The 23006-nt window shown below is 42.6% G+C and overlaps 1 protein-coding gene across 1 annotated transcript in view; it reads left to right on the forward strand.

Moving 5' to 3' along the window:
• The window catches only part of CEP192 (centrosomal protein 192), a 97666-nt gene that overhangs the window by 52919 nt on the left and 21741 nt on the right, over positions 1–23006 (forward strand). Inside the window, exons 25-40 of the mRNA XM_061130917.1 lie at positions 3837–4008; positions 4882–5788; positions 6117–6265; positions 8340–8570; positions 12894–13019; positions 13208–13351; positions 13452–13515; positions 13935–14074; positions 14172–14264; positions 14706–14824; positions 15465–15641; positions 16903–16993; positions 17112–17288; positions 19687–19947; positions 20180–20295; positions 21801–21910. Coding sequence (XP_060986900.1) covers positions 3837–4008; positions 4882–5788; positions 6117–6265; positions 8340–8570; positions 12894–13019; positions 13208–13351; positions 13452–13515; positions 13935–14074; positions 14172–14264; positions 14706–14824; positions 15465–15641; positions 16903–16993; positions 17112–17288; positions 19687–19947; positions 20180–20295; positions 21801–21910 — 3077 coding nt within the window. The remainder of the gene's footprint in view (positions 1–3836; positions 4009–4881; positions 5789–6116; positions 6266–8339; positions 8571–12893; positions 13020–13207; positions 13352–13451; positions 13516–13934; positions 14075–14171; positions 14265–14705; positions 14825–15464; positions 15642–16902; positions 16994–17111; positions 17289–19686; positions 19948–20179; positions 20296–21800; positions 21911–23006) is intronic.

Consider the following 23006-nt stretch of genomic DNA (forward strand, 5'->3'; position numbering starts at 1 on the left):
AGTAAACTTTCTATATGACAGCAGTTTTTGCCTCACAATTGACGTGATTTTTTTGTAAGCTTTATGCTAAAGATGCTTTCGAGTCTAATAAGATCTTTTGAGTCTAGTAACTTCGTTAGGCTGTGTCTCTGTGTTGACTTCATGGCCACCTTGCAGTGCCTTGTCATGCGGTGCCCTTTTAGTATTTGGAGTCAAGCTTCCTTTTATCAGAAAGGTTTATTATTATTATTTTTTTAGTTGTTAAAATATTGGTTCTGACCAAATTTTGCTTGACTTCTGCATTTATTTTCTCTTTAATCCTTTCTTTTTTTCCCCCCCTTTTCTTGAGAAACTTGTTAGAGCCACAGGAAGTTGCAAAGCTAGTACAGAGAGACCCTGTGTCCCTCCCCAGCTCCCCTAGTTCTTGCACGGAATCACCACCAGGAACTTGTCCTGGGCATGGTGTGCAGCTAGAATTGTGCCATTTTATCACAGGTGTGAATGTGTGTAACCACCTCCACAGTTCGAGAGACAGAGCTTTTCCCTCACAATAGTAATGCTTCTTTCTTAATTTCTTTCTCATTTTGTTTGCATTTTACATTTCTGCTTTCTAGATTCCTTTCAGTATCCCCTTTATTGTTTCTTAACTCCTGTGTACCTTCCAATATTATCTTGTTTTCTATGGTTTTTATATTTTTAAATTGTATATGCCAAAAATAAAATAAATTGTATATGCTGGCATTTAATAAAAACTAAGTGCCATATAAAGACATATCATTATGATTTTTTCCCTTCATCCTGCCCTTTACTGCATGGTCAGAGACAAAATGCCGGGCTGGATGCTCTTACACTTGGACCTGCCTGTTTTTGTGTGCCTAAGTAAATAAACTCACTCGTTAAGGGTAGGACACATACTTTAGGGAGATGCTGAACTTTCTCATGAACTTGGCATGTGGTCAGATACTTTGACGACAGCATTGTTGACCCTTTCTAAAGTGACCATGGGATTGGTGAGCTTCCTCCTCTCCAAGGGTCAGCCACCTGCATCCCCACCACTCAGCCAGGGCCAGATGGCAGGCTTGGTGGGAAAGAAGGTGGTCACAGCAGGTTCTGAGGTTCATTCTGCTGTCACTTGTCCTCTTTGCTGCTGCCTCACGCTCTGTGGGTGGGCATGCCACGTCCTCCTGTCCTTTCTGCTGCAGGACAGCCCTTCCTGCCAAGGCTGAACTTCTGGCTCCAGTTTATCTTCCTGCTGTTGGCCCTGTGCTTCTCCTGTCATCAGTGTAAGTGTACATGTCTGCGTCTTGTAGTTGCTTTTCCTGGGTTGTGCTCTCTGTGCACAGTGGTCTCTCCCTTTGTTCAGTTCAGTCGCTCAGTCGTGTGTGACTCTTTGCAACCCCATGGACTGCCACATGCCAGGCTTCCCTGTCCATCACCAACTCCTGCAGCTTGCTCAAACTCATGTCCATCGAGTCAGTGATACCATCCAACCATATCATCCTCTGTCGTCCCCTTCTCCTCCTGCCTTCAATCTTTCCTAGCATCAGGGTCTTTTCCAATGAGTCAGTTCTTCACATCTGGTGGCCAAAGTATTAGAGCTTCAGCTTCAGCATCAATCCTTCCAATGAATATTCAGGATTGATTTCCTTTAGGATGGGCTGGTTGGATCTCCTTGCAGTCCAAGGGACTCTCAAGAATCTTCTTCAACACCACAGTTCAAAAGCATCAATTCTTCGGCGCCCGGCTTTCTTTATGGTCCAACTCTCACATTCATATATGACTGCTGGAAAAACCATAGTGATTAGGCAAAACTTTGTTGGCAAAGTAATGTCTGCGTTTTAATATGCTGTCTAGATTGGTCATAGCTTGCCTTCCAAGGGAGCAGACATCTTTTAATTTCCTGGCTGCGTTTACTCTTCTCCCCTGAGGAGAATTCATTTTTTGTTTCCTGTGACCTGTTTCTCCTGAGATGCCCAGAGCTGGGACTGCCTCTTGGGGCATCTGTGCCTGTTTCTTTCTCCTCATCTTCATATCTCTGCACTCTCCCTGTATCATGGAGTAGCCTAGCTATTCAAGTGTTTCCTCAGCATTACTGATTTTCTGCTGTACCAACTATGCTTTTCATGGCTGCCAGTATGAACATTCATTTTGTATTCATTTCTTTTTATTGAAATCCTACTTGTACTTTTTTATTGTAGAATGGCTTTCATGTTTTTAGTCTTTTTTTTTTCTTGTTTCTTCCAACTCATTTTCTTTAAGTTTCTTAACATTCACAGTGAAATGTCGGTCAGAACATTGATCTATTGAGTGGCCACATCTTTCTGGTGAGAGCGTGTTGTCTCCTGACCATGCCACTTGCCAGTACTCCTGCTGCTGGTCTTTAATGTCCAGTCACCTTCTGGCAGGACCAGTGCTGCCTTGAGTCTCTGTGTGGCTGGCATCAGTCTCGCATCCTGAATTTCTCTTCTTTTGTTTCTGTGTATTCTTACAGTTCAGTTCTCATTGCTTGAGGTAGTAACAGCCTCAATGCTTCTGTTCGTTTTGACCAGAGGAGCTAGACTCAGCATGCACCACAGTACCCAGAACTCTTCTTCATGCCGCCCCATGTTGTCTGTGTGAGTATGAGTGTTTGCACATGTGTGTGCATGTATGTGCCTGTACATACAGAACCCATGCAGGTGCATGTCTTTCAGGGCTAAAGTGGGCCTGAAGCAAGTTGGTTAGTATTTTGTTTCCACTGGTTAGAGATTCACTAGTGTTGTGTCAGTGCTGTCTTGATTTGGTCCTTGTGAAAATACAGAATTCAAAATAGGATTTTCTCTGTATCCATTGCCCACCTGAGTATTCCAGACTTTGCGGAGAGGGGGGGAAGGGGGTGGGAGTAAAATTCAGTCCAATTAATTACGGACTTGAAACTAAGTGGCCAAGTTTGCAGGGGTGCAGCAGCTGTTTGCAAAGGTGGCTTTGATGGTGTTTCCCACCCAGTGTGTCTCCTACCCCTCCTTGAGAGGAAGCCTGGTCCCTCCTCTGTCAGGCTGGCCTGGCTCTGTGCTGGGGATTGATGGAATGTGGAACGTGTATGTGGGATCTTACTATTTATTGCTTACTAACTTTTTTAAACTTAATATATCCTGAACATGTTTCTGAGCCAGTTGGTAGTATTCAGCTGCATGATTTAAAACAGTTGCCCAGTGTTTTATTGTATGTCTGTACCCTAATTGCCATAGCCTCCTTCTCCTATATGACATCTAAGATGCCCTGCTTTAGTACTGATAGTGGTGTGTGACATATCGTTTTAGTGAATCTCTATAGTTAGCCCTGATATTTTCCGCAGGACTCATCTCTTGATGTATAGCCCCTGAGTACAGGGGTTTGGCTGTGCCTGCTTGATGGTCACCCAGGAGCTGTGCCCTTTGTCTCTCAACCATGGTGCAGCTCTGCCCATTTCTATGTACTCATCCACGAGATTCTTGTTTTTGCTTTGCTCTTTGGGGCAGGAGTTGCCGAGTACTCTGTTCGTTGGTCTTTATCACATCTTCATTAACTGTTGAATGGAAAGCTAACACCGTTAAGGTATTGTATATGGAATTTATTAATGAAACTGCCACGACATTTTTTTTTCAGTAGCTTACCAGATACTTCATTCAATAGGACTATAATTCACAGATTTAGATAATGGTAAGAAGGTGTAATCAAGGGTAAGAAGAGTGAATCCAAGGTTGAGTTGCATATGGTAACTGGGACAGACTGTAGTGAAGGTTGATGGGGTTGTAGGCAAGCAGGAAGGGTTTTCTGCCACGTAGATGATGTTAAGTGAAGGGGTGGACAAGTCCAGACACAGGTATTCTCTCTTCCAGGTGTGCCCTGGAGTCTTTTGGTTCAGCAGCTCATCCACAGAAGCACCCCTGTGAGAGGGAGTCGTCCCAGGTGATGTGTCCGGAGGCCAGTGTCAGCAGGCTGACGTACGTGTCTGAGCAGGAGAGCATCAGTCCCTCCATGGCCTCACATCGTGGCCTTGACGACCGCGAGGTAAGCAGCTTCTGTCACTTCTTTACTCACACTTACCTCTGAAGTCTTCCGGATGTAGGACTCAGACTTGAATTCAGGCCTGACTAATTTTGGTTCCTCTTTTTCCTTTAAAGTAAGTGTGCGTGTGTGCATGCACACATGTTGTGCTCAAACAGCTACTTGTGCTGGGTTGGCACTGCAGGTACACATATTTAGTGTCTGCCCTCAAAAAGCCCTCAGTCTGGTGGAGCACACAAAGACATGTTGTGCAGTGAAGTGCACTGTGGGAGCTTCAGGAGGCAACGGATGGCGTCAGCTGATGGCGTGTCCAGCAGAGCTCGATGGGGCCTACCTGAAGTCAGGTGTGGGGGAAGAGGGAATCACAGAACACACCCTGCATTTGATTCATGGCCACACTGAATTGTATATGTGGAGAGAAGAAGGGAGGCCAGACCGTGATGTCATAGATGTAAAATTGGGAGTTTGAAGACACTTAATTACTAAACAAAACTACTTGTTTCTGGTTCTGTAATTGGTAAAAACAGGGAATGTGGTGGTGGTGGTTTAGTCGCTAAGTCATGTTTGGCTCTTGTGTCCCCATGGACTGTAGACTGCCAGGCTCCTCTGTCCATGGGATTTTCCAGGCAAGAACACTGGAGTGGGATGCCAAAAAACAATGAATGCAGATTTTCTAACTCTTAATCCTGCTTTTCATGGCTACAGAAACTACTACTCTTATAGCCCTATTTTTTTTTTTAGAGTTGTGATGTTATGTAGATCTCTGCTCTTTGAGAGTATATCAGCATGGTTTGCATTTGTAATATTCATTAAAAAAATTTTTTTTTGTAATATTCATTTTATCTGGATAATTTCTAAACATTTTCTGTCACACAGAGTGATATCACCAGTGAGCTGAGCACCACAATTATCCAGGCCAGTCCAGTTCCAGCTCAGGAGCCGGCTGCGGATAAGTTGAGAGAAAAAAGTCCTTTTCAAAGTAGAGGAAAAGGAGCATTATCGTATATTATCCAGAAGAACTTGGACACAGGAAAAGTGACTGAAACGACTTCTCTGAGCAGCAGACCTGAAGATGTAAAACTGGACTTTAGCTCCAGTAGACTGCCTTCCTCCAAGAGTGAAGATCGGTCACAGACCAGTGCGACGGGTTTGACCTCAGACCGTGGTGACCTGGAGCAGGTCAGCCTGGCTCTGCCGAGTGAATCCGGCCTCCACCCAGCCACACTGGCCATACCGTGCCTCCCCATGTCCCGACAGGCACCTGTGCTCGACGGTGGACGCGTGACTCCTAGAGACACATCAGCGACTGACAGCGAATTCAGTGGCCAGGGTTCTTACCAGACGTCTGTCCCCAGCACTGAGGGCCGTGGCCCTGCACCCATGAGGCAGCACATGCCCCCCACAGACCCTGCAGCCTCAGTGCGCTATCCCCTCCCCGTGGCTCCGTGTGCCCAGCCGCACGCTGGGGCACTGCCTGCAGCCAGCAGTGCCACCCTGCCTTGCTGCCGGGCCTGTGGTGCCACCGCCTGTGGGCTCTCCTGTGGGCTCCCGGGAAGCTGTCACCCTGCTGTTGTGGGAGAGCGTGTCCAGCGCTTGGTGACTGCAGGCCTCTGCCTGGGACAGGACATTGGCTCAGGGCTGATGGCCTCCTCTTCCCTTTGTAACCTGTACTCGGACGCCTTCAGTCAGAACCTTCTGAATGCGGCCAAAGTGCTTCCTGTGCAGTCTCTCCATTCAGACTGTGGAATTGAGCCATGGGATTCAACAGTGGTGTCAGGACTTGGTAAGAACCTTTTACTCTGATGCTGCTTGTTGTTGATTGCTGTTGTTTAAAGGTTTGAATTATTGTCTCAATTGGGACCTTAAAACTGGTTTGTTTCAAGGAAGTAATGATTAGAGTGAATTTCATGTGAGCTTTTTTCTTTATCCTGAATTTGGAACATGACCATATTTCTGTGCAAGGGTCCTGGAGTAGCCCTAGAAAAATGTAAAAATGCAGGTCAAACTACTGTCTTTGTCTCTCTGGTTCTGTCTCAGGCTCTGAACTTGGAGTTCTTTTGTTATTTTAATTAGGTTTGGTGTGGTTTTGACTCTGCTTTTTCTCTTCCCAGGGAGAGTAAGTGTGCCCGAGGAATTGAAGTTCCCTCATGCTTGCTGTGTTGGCATTGCTTCACAAACCTACCTCAGTGTCCTGAACCCCGCTGACCGCTGGCTGCAGGTCAGCATCGGGGTTCTCAGTGTCAGTGTTGACGGTGAGAAGGTGAGTTCCCTGTGTCTTTCTCCTGATTGAGTGGTCACCTTGTTGATGCTGGACTTCTTTTCCTACCTCTCCCTTGATGATGGGAGCTTGTCCCTGCCCTGCGCTTGACACAGAGGTGTTGGAAAGTGTCTTTATCTTGGTTCTCCTTTTGTTGTAGTACTTCTAGTGAAAGTGAAACTGAGTTTGTTTCTGATATTACCAGGTGTTCAGTTCAGTCGCTCAGTCATGTCCGACTCTTTGCGACCCCATGAACCACAGCACTCTAGGCCTCCCTGTGCATCACCAACTCCTGGAGTCCATCCAAATCCATGTCCATCAAGTCGATGATTCCTTCCAACCATCTCATCCTCTATCATCCCCGTCTCCTCCTGCCCTCAATCTTTCCCAGCATTAGGGTCTTTTCCAATGAGTCAGCTCTCCGCATCAGGTGGCCAAAGTATTGGAGTTTCAGCTTCAACATCAGTCCTTCCAGTGAACACCCAGCACTGATCTCCTTTAGGATGGACTGGTTGGATCTCCTTGCAGTCCAAGGGACTCTCAAGAGTCTTCTCCAACACCACTGTTCAAAAGCGTCAATTCTTCGGCGCTCAGCTTGCTTTATAGTCCAACTCTCACATCCATACATGACCACTGGAAAAATCATAGCCTTGACTAGACGGACCTTTGTTGGTTAAGTAATACTGTTTATTTATTAACCATAATACTTTATTGTCACTTGTTTATAAAATCATGTAAATATGCTTTTTGTGCTATCGTTTAAAACCCTGACTGGAGCTCTAAGTTTCTGGTCTCTGCTGGTTTTGCTCAGTGTGATTGAATACAAATTGCTGCATTTATCCAAAAAACCAAAACAAAACCCCCAAAAGAAACAAGTTACTGTTGGGACCTATACCTGCTTTTGGTAAGTGAATTTATCTGATTGTGTTCTTACATGATCTTCTTTTTTTAATATCTGTCTATTTACTTACTTAACTGTGTCAGGTCTCCTAACTTGGAATCTTCATTGCATCATGTGGCCTCAGTTTCAGCACATGGGTTTAGTTACTTCGAGGCATATGGGAGCCTAGTTCCCTGACCAGGGATCAAACCCACATCCCCCATATTGCACGGCAGGCACTCAACCAGTGGACCACCAGGGAAGTCCTTTACATGACCGTTTGAAATACCTGGAAACACCATTTCAACATGAGAGTAGGAGTCTCTCACATGATCAGTCACAGCCACTGACTTCTAGACTCTAGACCCTGTGGGCTTCAGCAAGTGGGGAGGATGGGTAGCACTGTCAGCAGCTCCTCACATACAGATGTTGGTGGGCGGGTTTACTCTTGGTTTACTCTTTCCTCTTAGCTCCTAGTGATGACCTTGATTTACCTGATTAATAAGACTTTACCCTCTCCTTTTTCCCGACTCTTCCCCTCTGATCCTGAGGGCAGAGGAAAACAAGTGGCTGAGGAAAGGGTTGAGGGTGAGAGGTGGTGAGATTGGAGGGGTACATAGGAGGTAATGTTGTCTTTGGAAGTGGGAGTAAAGAAGATTCTCATTTAGGGTGAGGAGGGAGGGGTTTGAATGAGTCAGAATCATAAACTTGGAGGCCTGACGAGGAACCCTGGAGATGAGTCTGCACACAGCTGCAGAGACCAGGTCCCAGGTGATATCCAGGGTGGGAGGCGGGTCCTAGGGTGATGTCCAGGGCTGAAAGTGCTGCCATTTCCAGCACCCTTTCAAAGAAAGTGGAGGTAAAAATAATTCTCTTCAGAAGTCCTTATGGGAGTTCCCTGGCAGTTCTGTGGTTAGTATTTGGCATTTTCATTGCCTCAGCCCGGGTTTAGTCCTTGGTTGGAAAAGGTCCCACAAGCCATGCGATGTGTCCAAAAAAAGAAAAAAAAAGTCCTGATAAATATGACTGATTTTATTTTTCCAGATATCGAATTATGAGGCATGGGTGCTTTGAAGAGCTAACATGTCTAGATTTGGTAATTTGACAGTGAAAACAGATCTTAAGCTCATTGTTTTTTCCTCCTGATTTTCAATGTGAAGTTATTTCTTAACAGACCACATGTCTCTTCTTTTTAAGGTGGATTTTTCAGCTTATCCTTGTTTAGTTTTCAAGAATAGAGTCATCATAAGACCTCATGCCACAGAAGAGATTAAAGTGCTCTTCATACCGTCTGACCCCGGGATCTTCCGATGTATATTCAGTGTTGCTTCCTGGCCATTCTCAGCCGACGCAGAGACTGTGGCACAGGCGGAAGCCCTGGCAAGCAGGGTTGTCCTCACGGCCATTGCTGAGACCCCCATGATCGAGGTGACTGTCTGTGAGTGGGTCTTTGTCACACCTGATATTTTAATGAGGCTATGTAAACTTTAGAAGTAATATCTGGGTAAAATGAATTTGTGGATGACTGTCAGAAAGTTATAATCAACATAAACATTGGCTGTTAATATCTTCTTATTCCAAAATTTAAAATTATTTCTGGGAATGTGGTTAGGACTCTACTACCACTGTCAGGGCATGGGTTCAGTCCCTGGTCAGAGAACTCAGGTCCCACAAGCTGCAGAGCACTGCCAAAAACAAGACTCTTAAAATTATTTCTGTTACAGAAGCACAGGTATACTTGCTAAGAAGCGTGTAAACAAAGTATAACATTAAACCCGGTTTTCCAGCTGGTTTCCATTCTGTAGTTTGATGTGTGGGGGTAAAGCACCACGTTGAGGTTCTGTCCTCTGTTTTTTTCCGTACCTGAAAACATTCCTATTCTACAATCTCCTCTTTTCTGGAAGTGAAAGAAACTAGGTCTAGCCCAGTTGGGACAATGGAGTGCCTTCTGGATAGGAGGCTCCTTAGGACAGTGGCTCTTTACCCTGGACATTGAAATAACTGGGGGTTTTAGGTGTACCCCAGTGCCTGGTCCCACCCACACCAGCTAAATCAGAATCATGGGAGGGGGAGGACGTGGCCAAGTAGCAGTGATTTCTAAACCTCATTGGATGATTACAGATTGTAGCATTAGTTAACATGTGTGACTGCACATGCAGTGTCTTATTCTTATTGGTTGTGAGTAGAATCAGAACTAGCACACTGAACACGATTCGGGAACCAGCGAGGGGGTGGGCTGGGTACAGAGCAGAACAAGCAGAACACTCTTCCCGGTGATTGGAGACTGAAGGGCCTATGGTGGAACTTGACGTGAGTTTAGCCACCCTCACTGGGGCTCTGAACTGCTCCCCCAAACCCATTTTGTTCTTTGACTCAGAGAAGCTCTAACTGTGCTTCTGTTTTGAGGTGAGGCTGATTAGGACCTTGTGGGCCTCCTTTCCTGCGTGCACATTCTTTTTTTTGTCCTCCCTGGGGCTGTGCTTACTGCCTGGGCTTAGCAGTTTACTTGTCCATGGTATGGAGGAGGAAGTAGAGTTTGTGGAAGTTCTGTTATTATAACTCGTAGTGCTTTACATTGTGCTTAAGTGGCATTTTATGAATTTTTCAATTAGCTGTGCCATGCTTGTTTCAGGGTAGGGACTCTCAGCTTTGGCACCATTGCCATGTCTGACTGGGTGGTTGTTACATGGTGGAGGCTGTCATGTACAATGTGGGGAGCTTAGCAGAGCCCTGGTCTCTGCTCACTGGGTGTCAGTAGCACCTACTTTCCCCCAGTTGTGATGACTTTACCAAATTACCCCTATTTGAGACAGTGTCATTGACTTTCTGTGTTTCAATGCATTCCACTGACCAGGCTTTTGAACCTGTCCTTAAACAGACTACATTTTAAAAAATTAATTTACTTTTTATTGAAGGATAATTGCTTTACAGAATTTTGTTGTTTTCTGTCAAACCCCAACATGAGTCAGTCATAGGTATACATATATCCCCTCCCTTTTGAACCTCCCTCCCATCTCCCTCCCTACCCCACCCCTCTAGGTTGATACAGAGCCCCTGTTTGAGTCTCCTGAGCCATACAGCAAATTCCTGTTGGCTATCTATTTTACATATGGTGATGTAAGTTTCCATGTTACTCTTTGCATACGTCTCACCCTCTCCTCCCCTCTCCCCATGTCCATAAGTCTGTTTTCCATCTGTTTCTCCATTGCTGCCCTGTAAATAAATTCTTCAGTACTATTTTTCTAGATTCCATATATATGTTAGAATACGATATTTATCTTTCTCTTTCTGACTTACTTCACACTGTATAATAGGTTCTAGTTTCATCCACCTCATCAGAACTGACTCAAATGCGTTCCTTTTTATGGCTGAGTATTATTCCATTGTGTATATGTACCACAACTTCTTTCTCCATTCATCTGTTGATGGACATTGAGGTTGCTTCCATGTTCTAGCTATTATAAATAGTGCTGCAATGAACAATGGGATACATGTGTCTTTTTCAATTTTGGTTTCCTCAGGGTATATGCCTGGGAGTGGGATTGCTGAGTCATGTGGTGGTTTTATTCCTTGTTTTTTAAGGAATCTTCATACTGTCTTCCATAGTGGCTGTATCAATTTACATTCCCACCAACAGTTCAAGAGCTTTTCTCCACACCCTCTCCAGCATTTATTGTTGGTAGACGTTTTGATGATGGCCTTTCTGATCGGTGTGAGGTGATACCTCATTGTAGTTTTGATTTGCATTTCTCTATTAATGAGTGATGTTGAGCATCTTTTCATGTGTTTGTTAGCCATCTGTATGTCTTTGGAGAAATGCGCATTTAGGTCTTTTTCCCACTTTTTGATTGGGTTGTTTGTTTTTCTGGTATTGAGTTGCATGAGTTGCTTGTGTATTTTGGAAATTAATCCTTTGTCAGTTGTTTCATTTACTATTATTTTCTCCCATTCTGAGGGTTGTCTTTTTACCTTGCTTAAAGTTTCCTTTGCTGTGCAAAAGCTTTTAAGTTTCATTAGGTCCCCCTTGTTTCCTTTTCTTTTTATTTCCACTGCTCTAGGATGTGGGTCACAGAGGATCTTGCTTTGATTTATGTCACTGAGTGTTCTGCCTGTATTTTCTCCAAGAGTTTTAAATTCTGGTTTTACATTCAGACTACATTTTTGTAGCAGAGACAGATACTAAGTAGTGTTTGAGGCTGTCATGTTTTGACAGGCTCATGTAAGTCACACTTAGTGGATTGGTCTGCTCTTTGGAGTCACATGACTCACTTGGAAGAAACAGTGATGGCTGTGTCCTAGCCCTAGAGACTGCGATTTCACTGTTCCGGGGTGTCATTTGAGCTCTGAGTCCAGCGCACAGACGAGCCTGGGGACCTCAGTATAAGGGATGATTCAGCGTTAGCCCAATGGGGCAGAGCCTTCCAAGAGGAGTAGTTGGACCTGAAGGTGCAGCAGGATATGATGGAGGAGCAGTGTCCCCATGAGAGGTGGTTCAAGGACTTCACACAGAGGCTGCATCTGTGAGACTGCTCAGTAACCTTCCTGATTTGTTAGAGGCTGTCCCAGGTGGCTGTAATGAACATGACATTTTATGTATGTATACTTTTATTCTGGCTCTCTGTGGCCACTTGCTGATGTGTGTTCCCTGAGGAAAAAGATGTGAGTGCCTGTTGTTGCTGATGTGTTGTTGTTAGATTGTGAACTGTTTGCTTCCTACGTGGAGGTGAAGTTCCAATTGTGACTCTCATGCTTGTGTGACTGTGGCATTGAGTATCGTTTCTTGTGTCTGTTATCTGTCCTGGCTTCCTCTTCTCTGAACTGCCTGTTCACATTTCTTGCCCATTTTTGTTTTGAACGTCTTTATCAAATTTTGTAGATGTTCTTTGTATTCTGGAGTATAAATCCCTGGCAGTAGTTATGCTTTGTGATTATTTTCTCCTATTTCTTGGTTCTTCAACACTGGATTTTTTTTTCCCCTTTGGTTGTGCTGAAATTTTCAGTATAACCTAGTTAGCCAAGAACCTATCTCCCACACATGAGACAAGGCTTGATTTTGCTCCCCCCAGAAAAGTAACCCTTGGAAAATTGCTTCAGATTCACTTCTTGAGGGTCAGGGTTAGCTTTCCTGTGACCATGTGAATGGGTGACCATGTGGAATGCTCAATAAAGTCACTTGATAGAACTAGTTTTTTTTAAAAGTGGGGGAGATTGAGAAATTTAAGCAGATCCAGGGATTATTCCTGGTGCTTTGTAAATGTTGGATGTTATACATTCGCCTTTTAGATTGCACTCTAAGAAGCAGTGTGGTAAGTGGTTAGGTGAGAGGTCTGGAGTATCACAGAATCAACCAGGACAGCCTCCTGTGTTCTTTGAAGGAGGGCTTCTCTTGGAACCATGTCCAGTGACAGCATCACTCAGAGATTTGAGGAGTGCTTCGGGTTCAGTGTGGATGTACATGGAGACTTGGCTTTGTGGGCACATGAAGGCAGGACTGCATCCATGGTAGTGAAGAGCCTGAGGGCTTGACTAGCAGTCTTCTCAAAGCAGCCGCAGTTATGTAGTATATTTGGGTACATGGACTACATTAAAAAAAAAGAATTTTTTTGGTAGAAAGTAGCAATTGTAAAGTAGCCCTTGGAATTTCAGGTAAGCTTACCTTTAATACTGACTATTTGTGGCTAGAAGGTCAGTGATATAAACTGTCATATTTAGTAATATATTTCTATAAATCTCTTTTCCCCCCATAATTAGGTAGAAACAGAAAAGAAAGATGTTCTTGATTTTGGCGACTTGACTTATGGAAGCTGGAAAGCTCTGCCTCTAAAACTGGTGAACAAAACACATGCCAACATCCCCATCAGACTGATTATCAGTGCTGTAAGTACACTGCTCATGAGGGACCTTTCACAGAGCTTTGTGGACAGGTGTAGGTACAGCTGGTAGCATCCTTCGCTGACTTCTGTCTAGAATGTCACTGTTTTTGTTAAGGCTCTGTGAACAGATGTAGCCTCCTACCAGCATGACACCATTGGCTCTGCTAAAGTAGCCCCTCCTGTTTCTGACAGAATGCTGTGGCCTGGCGCTGCTTCACCTTTTCCAAGGAGCCCATCCACGCAGCTCTGAGAGCATTGCCTTACGCCCACGCGATCGCGCAGCTGGCTGCCCCATCGGTGATCAACCACATGATGCCTGCTAGTGACGACGGACAGGTAACTGGGAGTTGGAGGGGCTGGTTTAGAGTTAAGGAGGAAGTCAAGCTCCAAACTACTTTTCTTTCGCTATATATGCAAACATTTTTTTATTTTACAGGATCCAGAATTTCTGGTAATTTGGGTTCTTTTCCATAGTCCAAAGAAACAGATCACTTCTTCAGGTATCCTGTTTACATTTTATGGTATTTGCTTTACTCTGTAGCTAAATAAACTAGTAAGTTGAGGCTTATTTCTTCCATCAAGGAATGTGTCAGATGTTCCCTGTAATTTGTCAGATATTTTATAATGTTTTAAAATTGGGCAGACAGCTTGCTATTTTGGGTCAAACCCCTCCAAATTTGGGTAACCCAAGCAAGTAACACTGAAAACCTTTTGGGATCTTTTCTCTTAACTGATAATATCTAATCTATCAGGTATTTTCTTCCTTTTTCTCCTCCACTCATTTCTGTTTCTTTCTGAGTTCTTTAAAAAGTCATTTCGCTTAAGATTTTTTTGTACCCCCAAGGGCATAGTGTTGATCCATGTGTAGCATTTAGGATTAAATAACTGTTGTCTGAACTAAAAGAATGACCTTTTATAGAGCTTCTAGACTCAGCAGAAGAATTTTTGGCAAGAGTCGATATAGAAGTTGATAGTCCAAACCCCACACCAGTCATTAAAAGCATCAGTCTTCGAGCAAGAACAGGAATTGCCCGCATCCATGCCCCGAAAGACCTCCAGGTACCCTGGGCTCCTCCCTTTGCTGTTACCATATGTCCACGTTGATTCCATGCTAAATATAATATTTAAAAAATGCCTGCTTTATTCCGTCCCCTAGACTCTGCACTTGTTTGCCAGTGTGACTTCCTCGGCAAGGCAGTACTTACCTCTGAAAAATGCTGGGAATATTGATGTACACCTGGATATCAAGGTAAGAATTTGTATCGGAGATGGTAGCTTATTCTCTTGGACTGAGATGATCAGTGACCCCTCAGGTTCTGAAGGTTGCTGTCCGCCCACTTTGTCTAGGGCTGGGGAGGGGGGTCAGGAGGAAGAATCAGAGCTAGTGTTGCCCGAGCATAAGGCAGATGACAGAGAACTTCGGCTGGGATGCCTCACATTGTACATATAAGAACCAAGCCCCAGATTAGTTCCTGAGGACGTGTTATCCTGTAGCTGGTGGGATGGAGGACAGGACCCACGTGTGTAGATGTCACTTATGATATGTTTGGGCGTGTGAGGGGTTGTTCACAGTCAGGAAGTAAGGATGGGCGGGGCTCTGGTGGACAAGGAGGAGGGAAGATGTATGGTCATCAGTGGGAGATAAGGGCATGAATTTGTGAAAGCTGTGACTTATTATGTCAACATTTAGATCCCAGATCAAGGAAGTCACTTTTCAGTGGATCCAGAGAAACTATTTCTTAAACCTGGAGAAGAGCATGAAGTTATAGTTTCATTTTCTCCAAAGGATCCCACGGGCTGTGAGGAAAGGTAATGTAAAGCTGTTCACCATGGCGAGTTTGTTCTCTAGTCTGTGAGTAGGAGGTCAGAGAACATGCTTCACTTTGTGTGGCAGACAGCACAGCTCTTTCCTTTTGCCTCAGACCTTCTTTCTGTTCACTGAAAATCTCCTTGTAAACCAACTGACTAGAAATGAAGAAATCACTATTTTCAAATATATTTGAAAGTATTACTGTTTCTCACTAACCTCTCCTCTCCAAGGATACCATCTGTTGACCTTGTCAGTTGTTAAAGATATTTCCTCACTCCTTCCCCAAATCCTGAGTGAATATCACCATACAGTGGTCCAGAGTATCCTTGTCACCGGCTTATGAACTTGCCTGGTACACGTAGCTTAGCCCAGGCCCCTCCTGCCGGGTAGAGTCTCCACCCAGAGGCTTTCCTCAGCCCTACCTGGATTCCTTGCCTGTGAACTCCTCTCATCTGCACTCAGGCACGTGCATGTCTCCTTCCCCACTGGCTTCCTCCTCTGGGACATCAGCTCTGAGGAAGGGCGCGCATTGTGTCCTCAGCACTCAGCTCAGGCTCTTGGACGAAGGAAGCGTGTAGGACAGTAGCTGCCAAAAGAATTGAGTTCTGAACACTGAACTTAGATGGTTTTCTTTGCTAGGATCTTGAAAATATTCGTGCAGCCATTTGGCCCTCAGTATGAAGTGATGTTAAAAGGCGAAATAGTTTCTTCGGGAAATAGGCCTCTGGCGCCTGAATCTCTCAGCTCAGATATTCCTTCGATTTTATCCAACAAGCAGTTTCTGGCCTGGGGAGGTGTCCCCCTCGGTAGAACACAGTGAGTATGCACAGCAGCTGTCATCACCGACTGCTATTCTTCACTGTCTCCATGACGACCATATTCACATTCTTCAAACTGAAATAAAACTATCTTATATTCAATATTCATCCTACCATGAATTCATATCTTTTAGTTAAATTTTTCATGTTTTTAAAATACAAGCCAAAAAAGTTAGGTTTCAGTTTTCTTAAGCTCTTTGGTGAATTCTTTGCTGATGACCAAACTTAGGCAGCTACAAGTATCTTGGTTCCTTCTCTGGAAAGCACTGGGGGCCAGTGGGAAGAAGGAACGGAGACGTCGCCTCTTAGAGGCCTTTACAATCCAACTGGTGAAGGGTGGTTTTCTGTGGGCAGCTCTAGTGAGAGCACTCTCAGCTAGACTCCTGCACTGTCCTGCATGGTCCTGGGATTTCCCCAGCGGCTCCTGTGCCCATGCAGCCAGTCCGTCTCTGAACACTGCACTTGGTTTTAATTGGCTTTGTTTTTATGAGAAAATTTTTTTCTGCAAGTCTTTCCCAGGCAGAGTACCTGTGGAAGGCTTTTCTTGGGTGTGCTAATAACCAAAGGTCTTTGATTTTACTCTGAGGTTAATTAAACGCAGCAGCATTTCCTTTTTAATACAAGGTACACAAGGCCTAGACCACAGCTTAGATAATTTAACTGTTAATTTTCAAAATTTGTGTAAAATAGATATTTATGCACATATTTTTCTCTTCTCCAGTGAAGATAGAATGCATGTATTTGCAGAGGCTGGAGGATTTTCATATTGCCAGCCAGCTTCAGTGCTACTTGCATTGTGAGTTTTTTAAAAGTTAAGTTAATTGCAGTATGCTGTTTAAAAGACTACTTTGTACAGATGAGCCTCTTAAAGTAAAAAATCTGTACAACGTGCTTTGGACCCTTGTTTCCATGAAAGGTAGGTTTTGGAGCTAAGCATGGTCTTGACTAAATGAAATAGTTCACCTGTATTTTCTGATGACTATTTTGTAAAACAGGTAATTCCTACACATAGAGTGTGGATAATAAGGGCAGCTAAGGAGCTATAACAGGAGAGAGATTAAACTGAAAGTCCTCTCCATTGTGGTGAGTCTTGAGTGCACATTCTCAGAAATGCTGAGTTCGAGGACTGTGGAGCGCCACGTGGCTCAGGCAGTTCATCTGCCTCAATGCATTTTAGTCCGTTTGAACTGGCTTTCCTTTTATGGTTATAGCAGCATCCATGGAAGAAAACCACATTTAAAATATGCCATTGTTTCTAGGCTTCAGAAACTAGCTTTAAGAAACAATTCTGCGTCTACAACCCAGCATTTACGCCTGCTTGTCAGAGGACAAGACCAGGACTGCTTTCAGGTTTGTGGAGTACATGGCTCTGTTCTGTGTCAGGTTCGTCCTTGAAGAGTCTGTGTTAATGGCATGTTTTGTTTGTGCTGCTGCTCTGTCTTACACAGAGGTTGTTTTTGAATTGTAGCTGCAGCACACTTTTGGCTCAGAAGAGCGATTGACCAGTAACTGTGAGGTCAGAATTCGTCCAAAAGAAGACATTTATATCTCCGTGTTATTTGCACCTACTCGCCTGTCTTGTATGTTGGCCAAACTCGAAATTAAACAACTTGGAGTTCGATCACAACCAGGTGTTAAGTTCACGGTAAAATAATTCTGCTTTTTTTTCTCCCATGGAGTTTATAATGTATTGTAACTATTGGTTAAATATTGGTAAATAACATGTACTCTTTTTTAAGTCAAAATATGTGATTGGTTACCTAGATTTACAGACAGATTAGAGAGTAACTATATACCTTGTAGAATTGTCCATTTTAAAAGCAGCCACTGTAGTAATCCTGTAAAATATGTCTCGTCTATGTCATTTCGATTTGAACTTCTCAGGAACCCATTGTTTGGTTAAGTCCAGATTGAAGTTGTTGATTTTTCAAGTAAATTTTCCTCTTTCAGTTCAGCAGGGTGTCTCCTGACATTACATGTTAGACTCTGTTCTGTACACAAGGGATACACAGATAGGACTTTTCTGTGTTGTTTCTTCCCAGCAAAATTTCAGAAGGTTTCAAGTTATTTCTTTAGCTAGATTCAGGGTGTTAAGAGAGAAAAGTGATAAACCCTGGAGGGGAGGAAAGAGGGACAAGGTACTTGGATGAAACCCAAGCTCTGTGAAAGCAGCTCAGAACTGAGCAGCTACTTGGCAGTAGAGCTGGGACTGCAAAGCTGGTCTTTGCCCTGTTGTCACAGAGGAAATATAGAAAAGTCACAAGATTAACACCACCTAAAGGTTTTTTTTAAAAAGAATAGATACTTTTGGCAAATCTAACTGTATTTAATGCTGGAGGTGGACACATGCTCTGTGGAGCTCTTCATGTGGCCCCACGAGCTGTGATGTGCCGAACAGCCTGCAGAGTGGTGGTTCTCAGCTACCAGGGCACACTTGGTGGTTTCTGGAGACATTTGTGGTTTTTGCAGTTAGACTTTTGGTACCTGTTGGGTGGAGGCCAGGGGTGTGGCCAGACATCCCCCAGTGTACAGGGCGCCCCACATCAGATGGCCCCAGCCCAGGGTCTACTGTGCCTAGGCTGAGGAGCCTGCTCTAGTTGGGTTTTTATTTTATTTTAATTTTGGCTATGTAGGCTTGAGGGATCTTAGTTCCCTGACCAGTGATCGAACCCAGTCCCCCAGCAGTGGCAGCACAGAGTCCTAACCACGGGACCACCAGTGAAGTCCCTGAGAAGCCTGCTCTAGAACAGATTTCTGGTTGAATCTTTGGGTCTGTGAGCATTACTCAGATTTCATTTTATTTAATCTTTCTTCATCTTTTAACCTTTTAGTCAGTAGTCATTTGTGACTTCTTAGACTTCGAAAATATAGGAAGAATACTGGTATTGAGTGTTTTCAAAAGCTGAGTCTCCTTGTTGTTTTCTAGCTTCTTGTATAAGATTTACTGGTACGTTTCTATGGGAAAAGAAAAATTAGAAATATTTTTGGCTCTTGGAACCAACAGAGCTCACTGTGGATGAGGTGGACTCTGCAGGAGTTCAGATCTGAAGCCCTTTAAATGCTGTTAATTTTTACTACAAGGCAGGCAATACTGAGTTTTCATCAGCCTGAGTTTAATTTTTCAAAATGTTATTATTGTATTTAATACATAACAACTTGAAATAAGCTACTGATGTTTTCAAGTTTGCAAAGGATTCTTTGGAACTTATTTTAATAATTAGGAATGAAAGAGCATATTTAATGGAGTGCATTTAAAGAGTTTGAAAAGTTTGTATCCTTGCAGGGTACCTGTTTTCTGCACTCCTATTTATAGGAGTGACTCCTGTTCCCTGGTGGTGCTGCGTGCCTGGGGGCTCCATGGCTCAGGGTGCCCCGTCTACCCTGGAGCCTCCACTCAGCACTTCCATGGCCAGGCTGGCTGTCCCCTGAGGCCCATTTGAGTTCTGGCTTCTCTTTGGCACACTCCTGACTCTGCTGGACCAAAAGTTAACAAGATTATATGCTCATAGATTTTTCTCCCCGCAAAACTTTTCATGTTGGAAATTTAAAATTACTGGAAATTTGAAAGAATTACTTGGCAAACATTCACATACCCTGCCACTTAGATTCTACACCCTAACAATGTGCTATATTTCTTCTATCACATATTTAACCATCTATCTTTTTTTTTTTTTTTTATGCATTTAAAGACAAATTTAAATATCAGTGTCTTTCATGCTGAACACATCTTAAGCAAGCATATCAATACTAACCTTATTGTTCCTTTGTCATCTAAGCTTGGTTTCTGTAACAGTGAAAAATAATTATTCTTGCGATATGGGAAGGTAAATAATTTTGCAGCTCCTTGATTTGTTTTTCTCTTAAAGCAGTCTTTACTATAGATAGGGTTTGATTGGCAGTGGGGTAACTATTAGGCAAAGTACACAAAGATGAATAATTTTAATTTCAGTAAATCTGTTTTCATTGTCTTCTCTGACTGTAATTTGATCTTCTGTTTTCTGCTTACATAAAAATAATTCCAGATGTTTGTATTCTGTTTTTAGATACCTTTGTCTGGATATGGAGGCACAAGTAACCTCATTTTGGAAGATGTTAAGAAATTATCTGACAGTTACATGGTAACAGTGAATGACTTAGTACCTGGCCAGGAAAGCAGAGTTGTTATTTCTGTCCGTAATACTGGCTCTCGAGCAGCTTTTGTTAAAGCTGTAGGTTTTAAGGATTCTCAGAAAAAAGTTTTGCTGGATCCTAAAGTATTAAGGATTTTTCCAGACAAATTTGTGCTCAAGGAAAGAACACAGGAAGTAAGTATGAAAGTATCTGCACTAAAAATATGAACTCATTTTTAGGTTAAAGTAAAAATTATATATTTTATGGCTAAAGCTAACATCTTATTTGAAAGGAAGATAGGATCTTATCTGATGTTGGAGGTGCTGTTTATGTGCATCAGTGTCTGCAGCCACTGTTTGTGTTTCTGTGACATTTGTTCAGAGTGAAATATTTAATATTCACTCCTGATTTTTTTCTTGGCATCAGGATGTTACTATAATATATAATCCATCAGACAGAGAAAGCAGTTGTAAAACCACCACAGAACTGTCAACTATATACTTTTTTGGTGGAGATGAAATTTCACGTCAGCAGTATCGAAGGTGGGTTACTTACCTTAGACCATGACGGGAAGCATTCATGGAAGTAATGAAGGCTTAACACTGGTTGGGATTTGTAATTTATGGCAGATGTTTTACTACTTATTAGTGAACTGGCAGGTGAACAGTTTTGGTAAAATTTGTGTGACCAGTAAGCTACCTGTAGGAGAGATACAGGTAGAAATAGCTCGTCTCCAGGTTTCCTTGCAGTGTCCTTTTCTAGAGAGTGGCCTCTGCTCCTTTGTTCAGCTAGGACTTCATCCTTGGACCATCTTGATAATGATGGCAGATCAGTTTCAGAAAAGATTTAAAAACTACTGGAAGAAAGTATATTGTGTAAACACACCTGACGTGGAACATTTCTGGAAGTGTTGAGAATTATTTGAATGGATCAAGCTGTGTTTTAGACACTGTAGGGTGTTTAATTACTTAAAGCTTATGCTTCTAAAAAAATTCAGTACACCAATTTAAATGTAGTTTTATGTGCTGGCGTGTTGTCAAATTTTTATTTAGGTCTAAATATGATTTAGACTTATTTATGAATTGAAATCAGAGTTCTTATGTCACAAAATCTTTTTCCTCGCCTAAAGCTGAGTATGAGGTGAGTGGAGGTCATGCCAATTCATGGTTCATGAGAAGTCACTGCCTCCCGGGAGGGTGGTATGTGTGCAGGCCAGTCGTGCCTTCTTCCAGTGCTTTGTGTTGTGCTGTGTTTTCTCCTGATACACAGTTCAGGAAACTGTACTGTCAGTCTGTGGAGGACTGTTAGAATGTTTAAAAAGAGTTTAGTGATGAGTTCGTACATAATAATAGCACAGACCAGATGTGAAGGGTTCGACTTGGAATGTGGTTTTGTCTCTTAGTTGAGTATTTTAGAAATAGAAACTGACATTTGGAGAAATTAGATCACAGTTTTTTGGTTTTTTCCCCTTTCTGTCTAGTGGAATATAGAAATCAGTGTACTGCTCTATAAATCCTTTTTGCCATTAATTTATAGTAATGAGATTTCTTTTGTTTGTGAACTTCTCAGTTTTGTAGAGAAATTCACTTTTCAGTTCTGTCACCTCAGATGTCTCTAGAACAGGTCAGACTGACAGAATTACATGGCAATTTAAATGTTTTCTTTTGATGTATTCGGTTGTATCATATTCTTGGTGTATTTTTTCCTGAGACAAATTGCTAACTGACCAAATTATCACAAATACTGTAAATGCATGACTTGAAAAGAATCTAATTTTATCTTCTTTCTGCTCTTCTGTTAGAGAGTTGTTGTTTTAACATGTTTAACTGAAAATGATGATGTATATATACCACCATGTATAGCTTTGAAGGGAACTTCCAAAACAAGTTTTCTTAAATTACGTATATTGTGAATTAAGGCATAATATCTATGTACTAATGCACCATGATGTCAGTGGGATTTGCCATTCATTGCCAGATGCATGAATAAAATCTAATGAAGGTTTTTTTGTCTGTAAAATGCCTTTGAATAAAATCTCTCCTGACAGAGCCGTGCTGCACATGCCGGAGGTGAGAGAGCGGGTCCTGCCCAGTCAGAGCGTGCTGCACAGCATCGACTTTGCAGAATCATTTCAGGACGAGCTGCTTGTAACTGAAGGTGGGAATTTCAGTGTATTTTATTTTATTTTAAATTTATTTTGTTATTTGGCTACATTGGGTCTTAGTTGCAGTGTGTATGATCTTTTCTTGCAGCGTACGGGTTCTCTAGTTATGGCTCCAGAGCATGTGGGATTAGTTGCTCTGTAGCACGTGGAATCTTCGTTCCCTAACCAGGGATTGAACCTGCATCCCCTGCGTTGCAAGGTGGATTCTTAACCATCAGACTATCGGGGGAGTCCCTCAATATATTTTTAGATCTTCTGGGTCCAGTGATGTGATATAAAGAAGAAGAGTGTTGGTTTAGATGTGGTGTCAGGCTGAATTAGTCACAGCTCTGCTGTATGACTTTGGACAGATTACATCACTGAAATTCAGTTTCCTTAGCTGTAAAATGAGAGGAATAATATTTGTATTGTCTGCACAGAGTTCTTGTGAACTTTTGTGAGTTCAGATGAGAAGAGCTTTGTCTTGTAAATGTTAGATATTAATATGTTATTGCAGTTAGTGTTTGGGTGGACTTGTGGGCAGAGAATGGTCATGATTAAACTTAAGTTATTACTGCTTAAGATTTCATGATTTCACACTTATGCTTATTTTGAGATTTCTCTGCTCTTGTGCTGGGTGTGCAGTTTTTGGAGAATGTGATTGTGGTTGAGTGATTCTAATCTAGATATTTAAATCTATTTGAGCTGAACAGTTCAAGTGTTTAGTGGTATTTATTACTCATACAAAATATAAGAATGGAGACATGCAAATTGTGTAAAATACGTGTACAGATTTTCATCACAGTGTTCATTATAGGAAGAAGTTAGAAGTAACCTAAATGTCCAAGAGTAGAGGATTGTTTAATCTTGCAAAAGAATATTTTGAAGCCATTCAAACAGTATGATTCTGTATTAAATGACATGAAAAGCTCCTCATTTATTAAGAAAAAAGTTATTTTTAAATTTCAGATGTAAGATCTACATATGGTAAAAATAATATTTATAGTTAAGTGGGTAAAATTGCAGGAGTATACACACCAAAATACTGAGAATGGTTATATTCTGCTGGTAGAATTTCAGGCAGTATTGTCTTTTCCCCAAACTTTTATT

Source organism: Dama dama, chromosome 27 (assembly GCF_033118175.1).
Source record: "Dama dama isolate Ldn47 chromosome 27, ASM3311817v1, whole genome shotgun sequence".
NCBI lineage: Eukaryota > Metazoa > Chordata > Mammalia > Artiodactyla > Cervidae > Dama > Dama dama.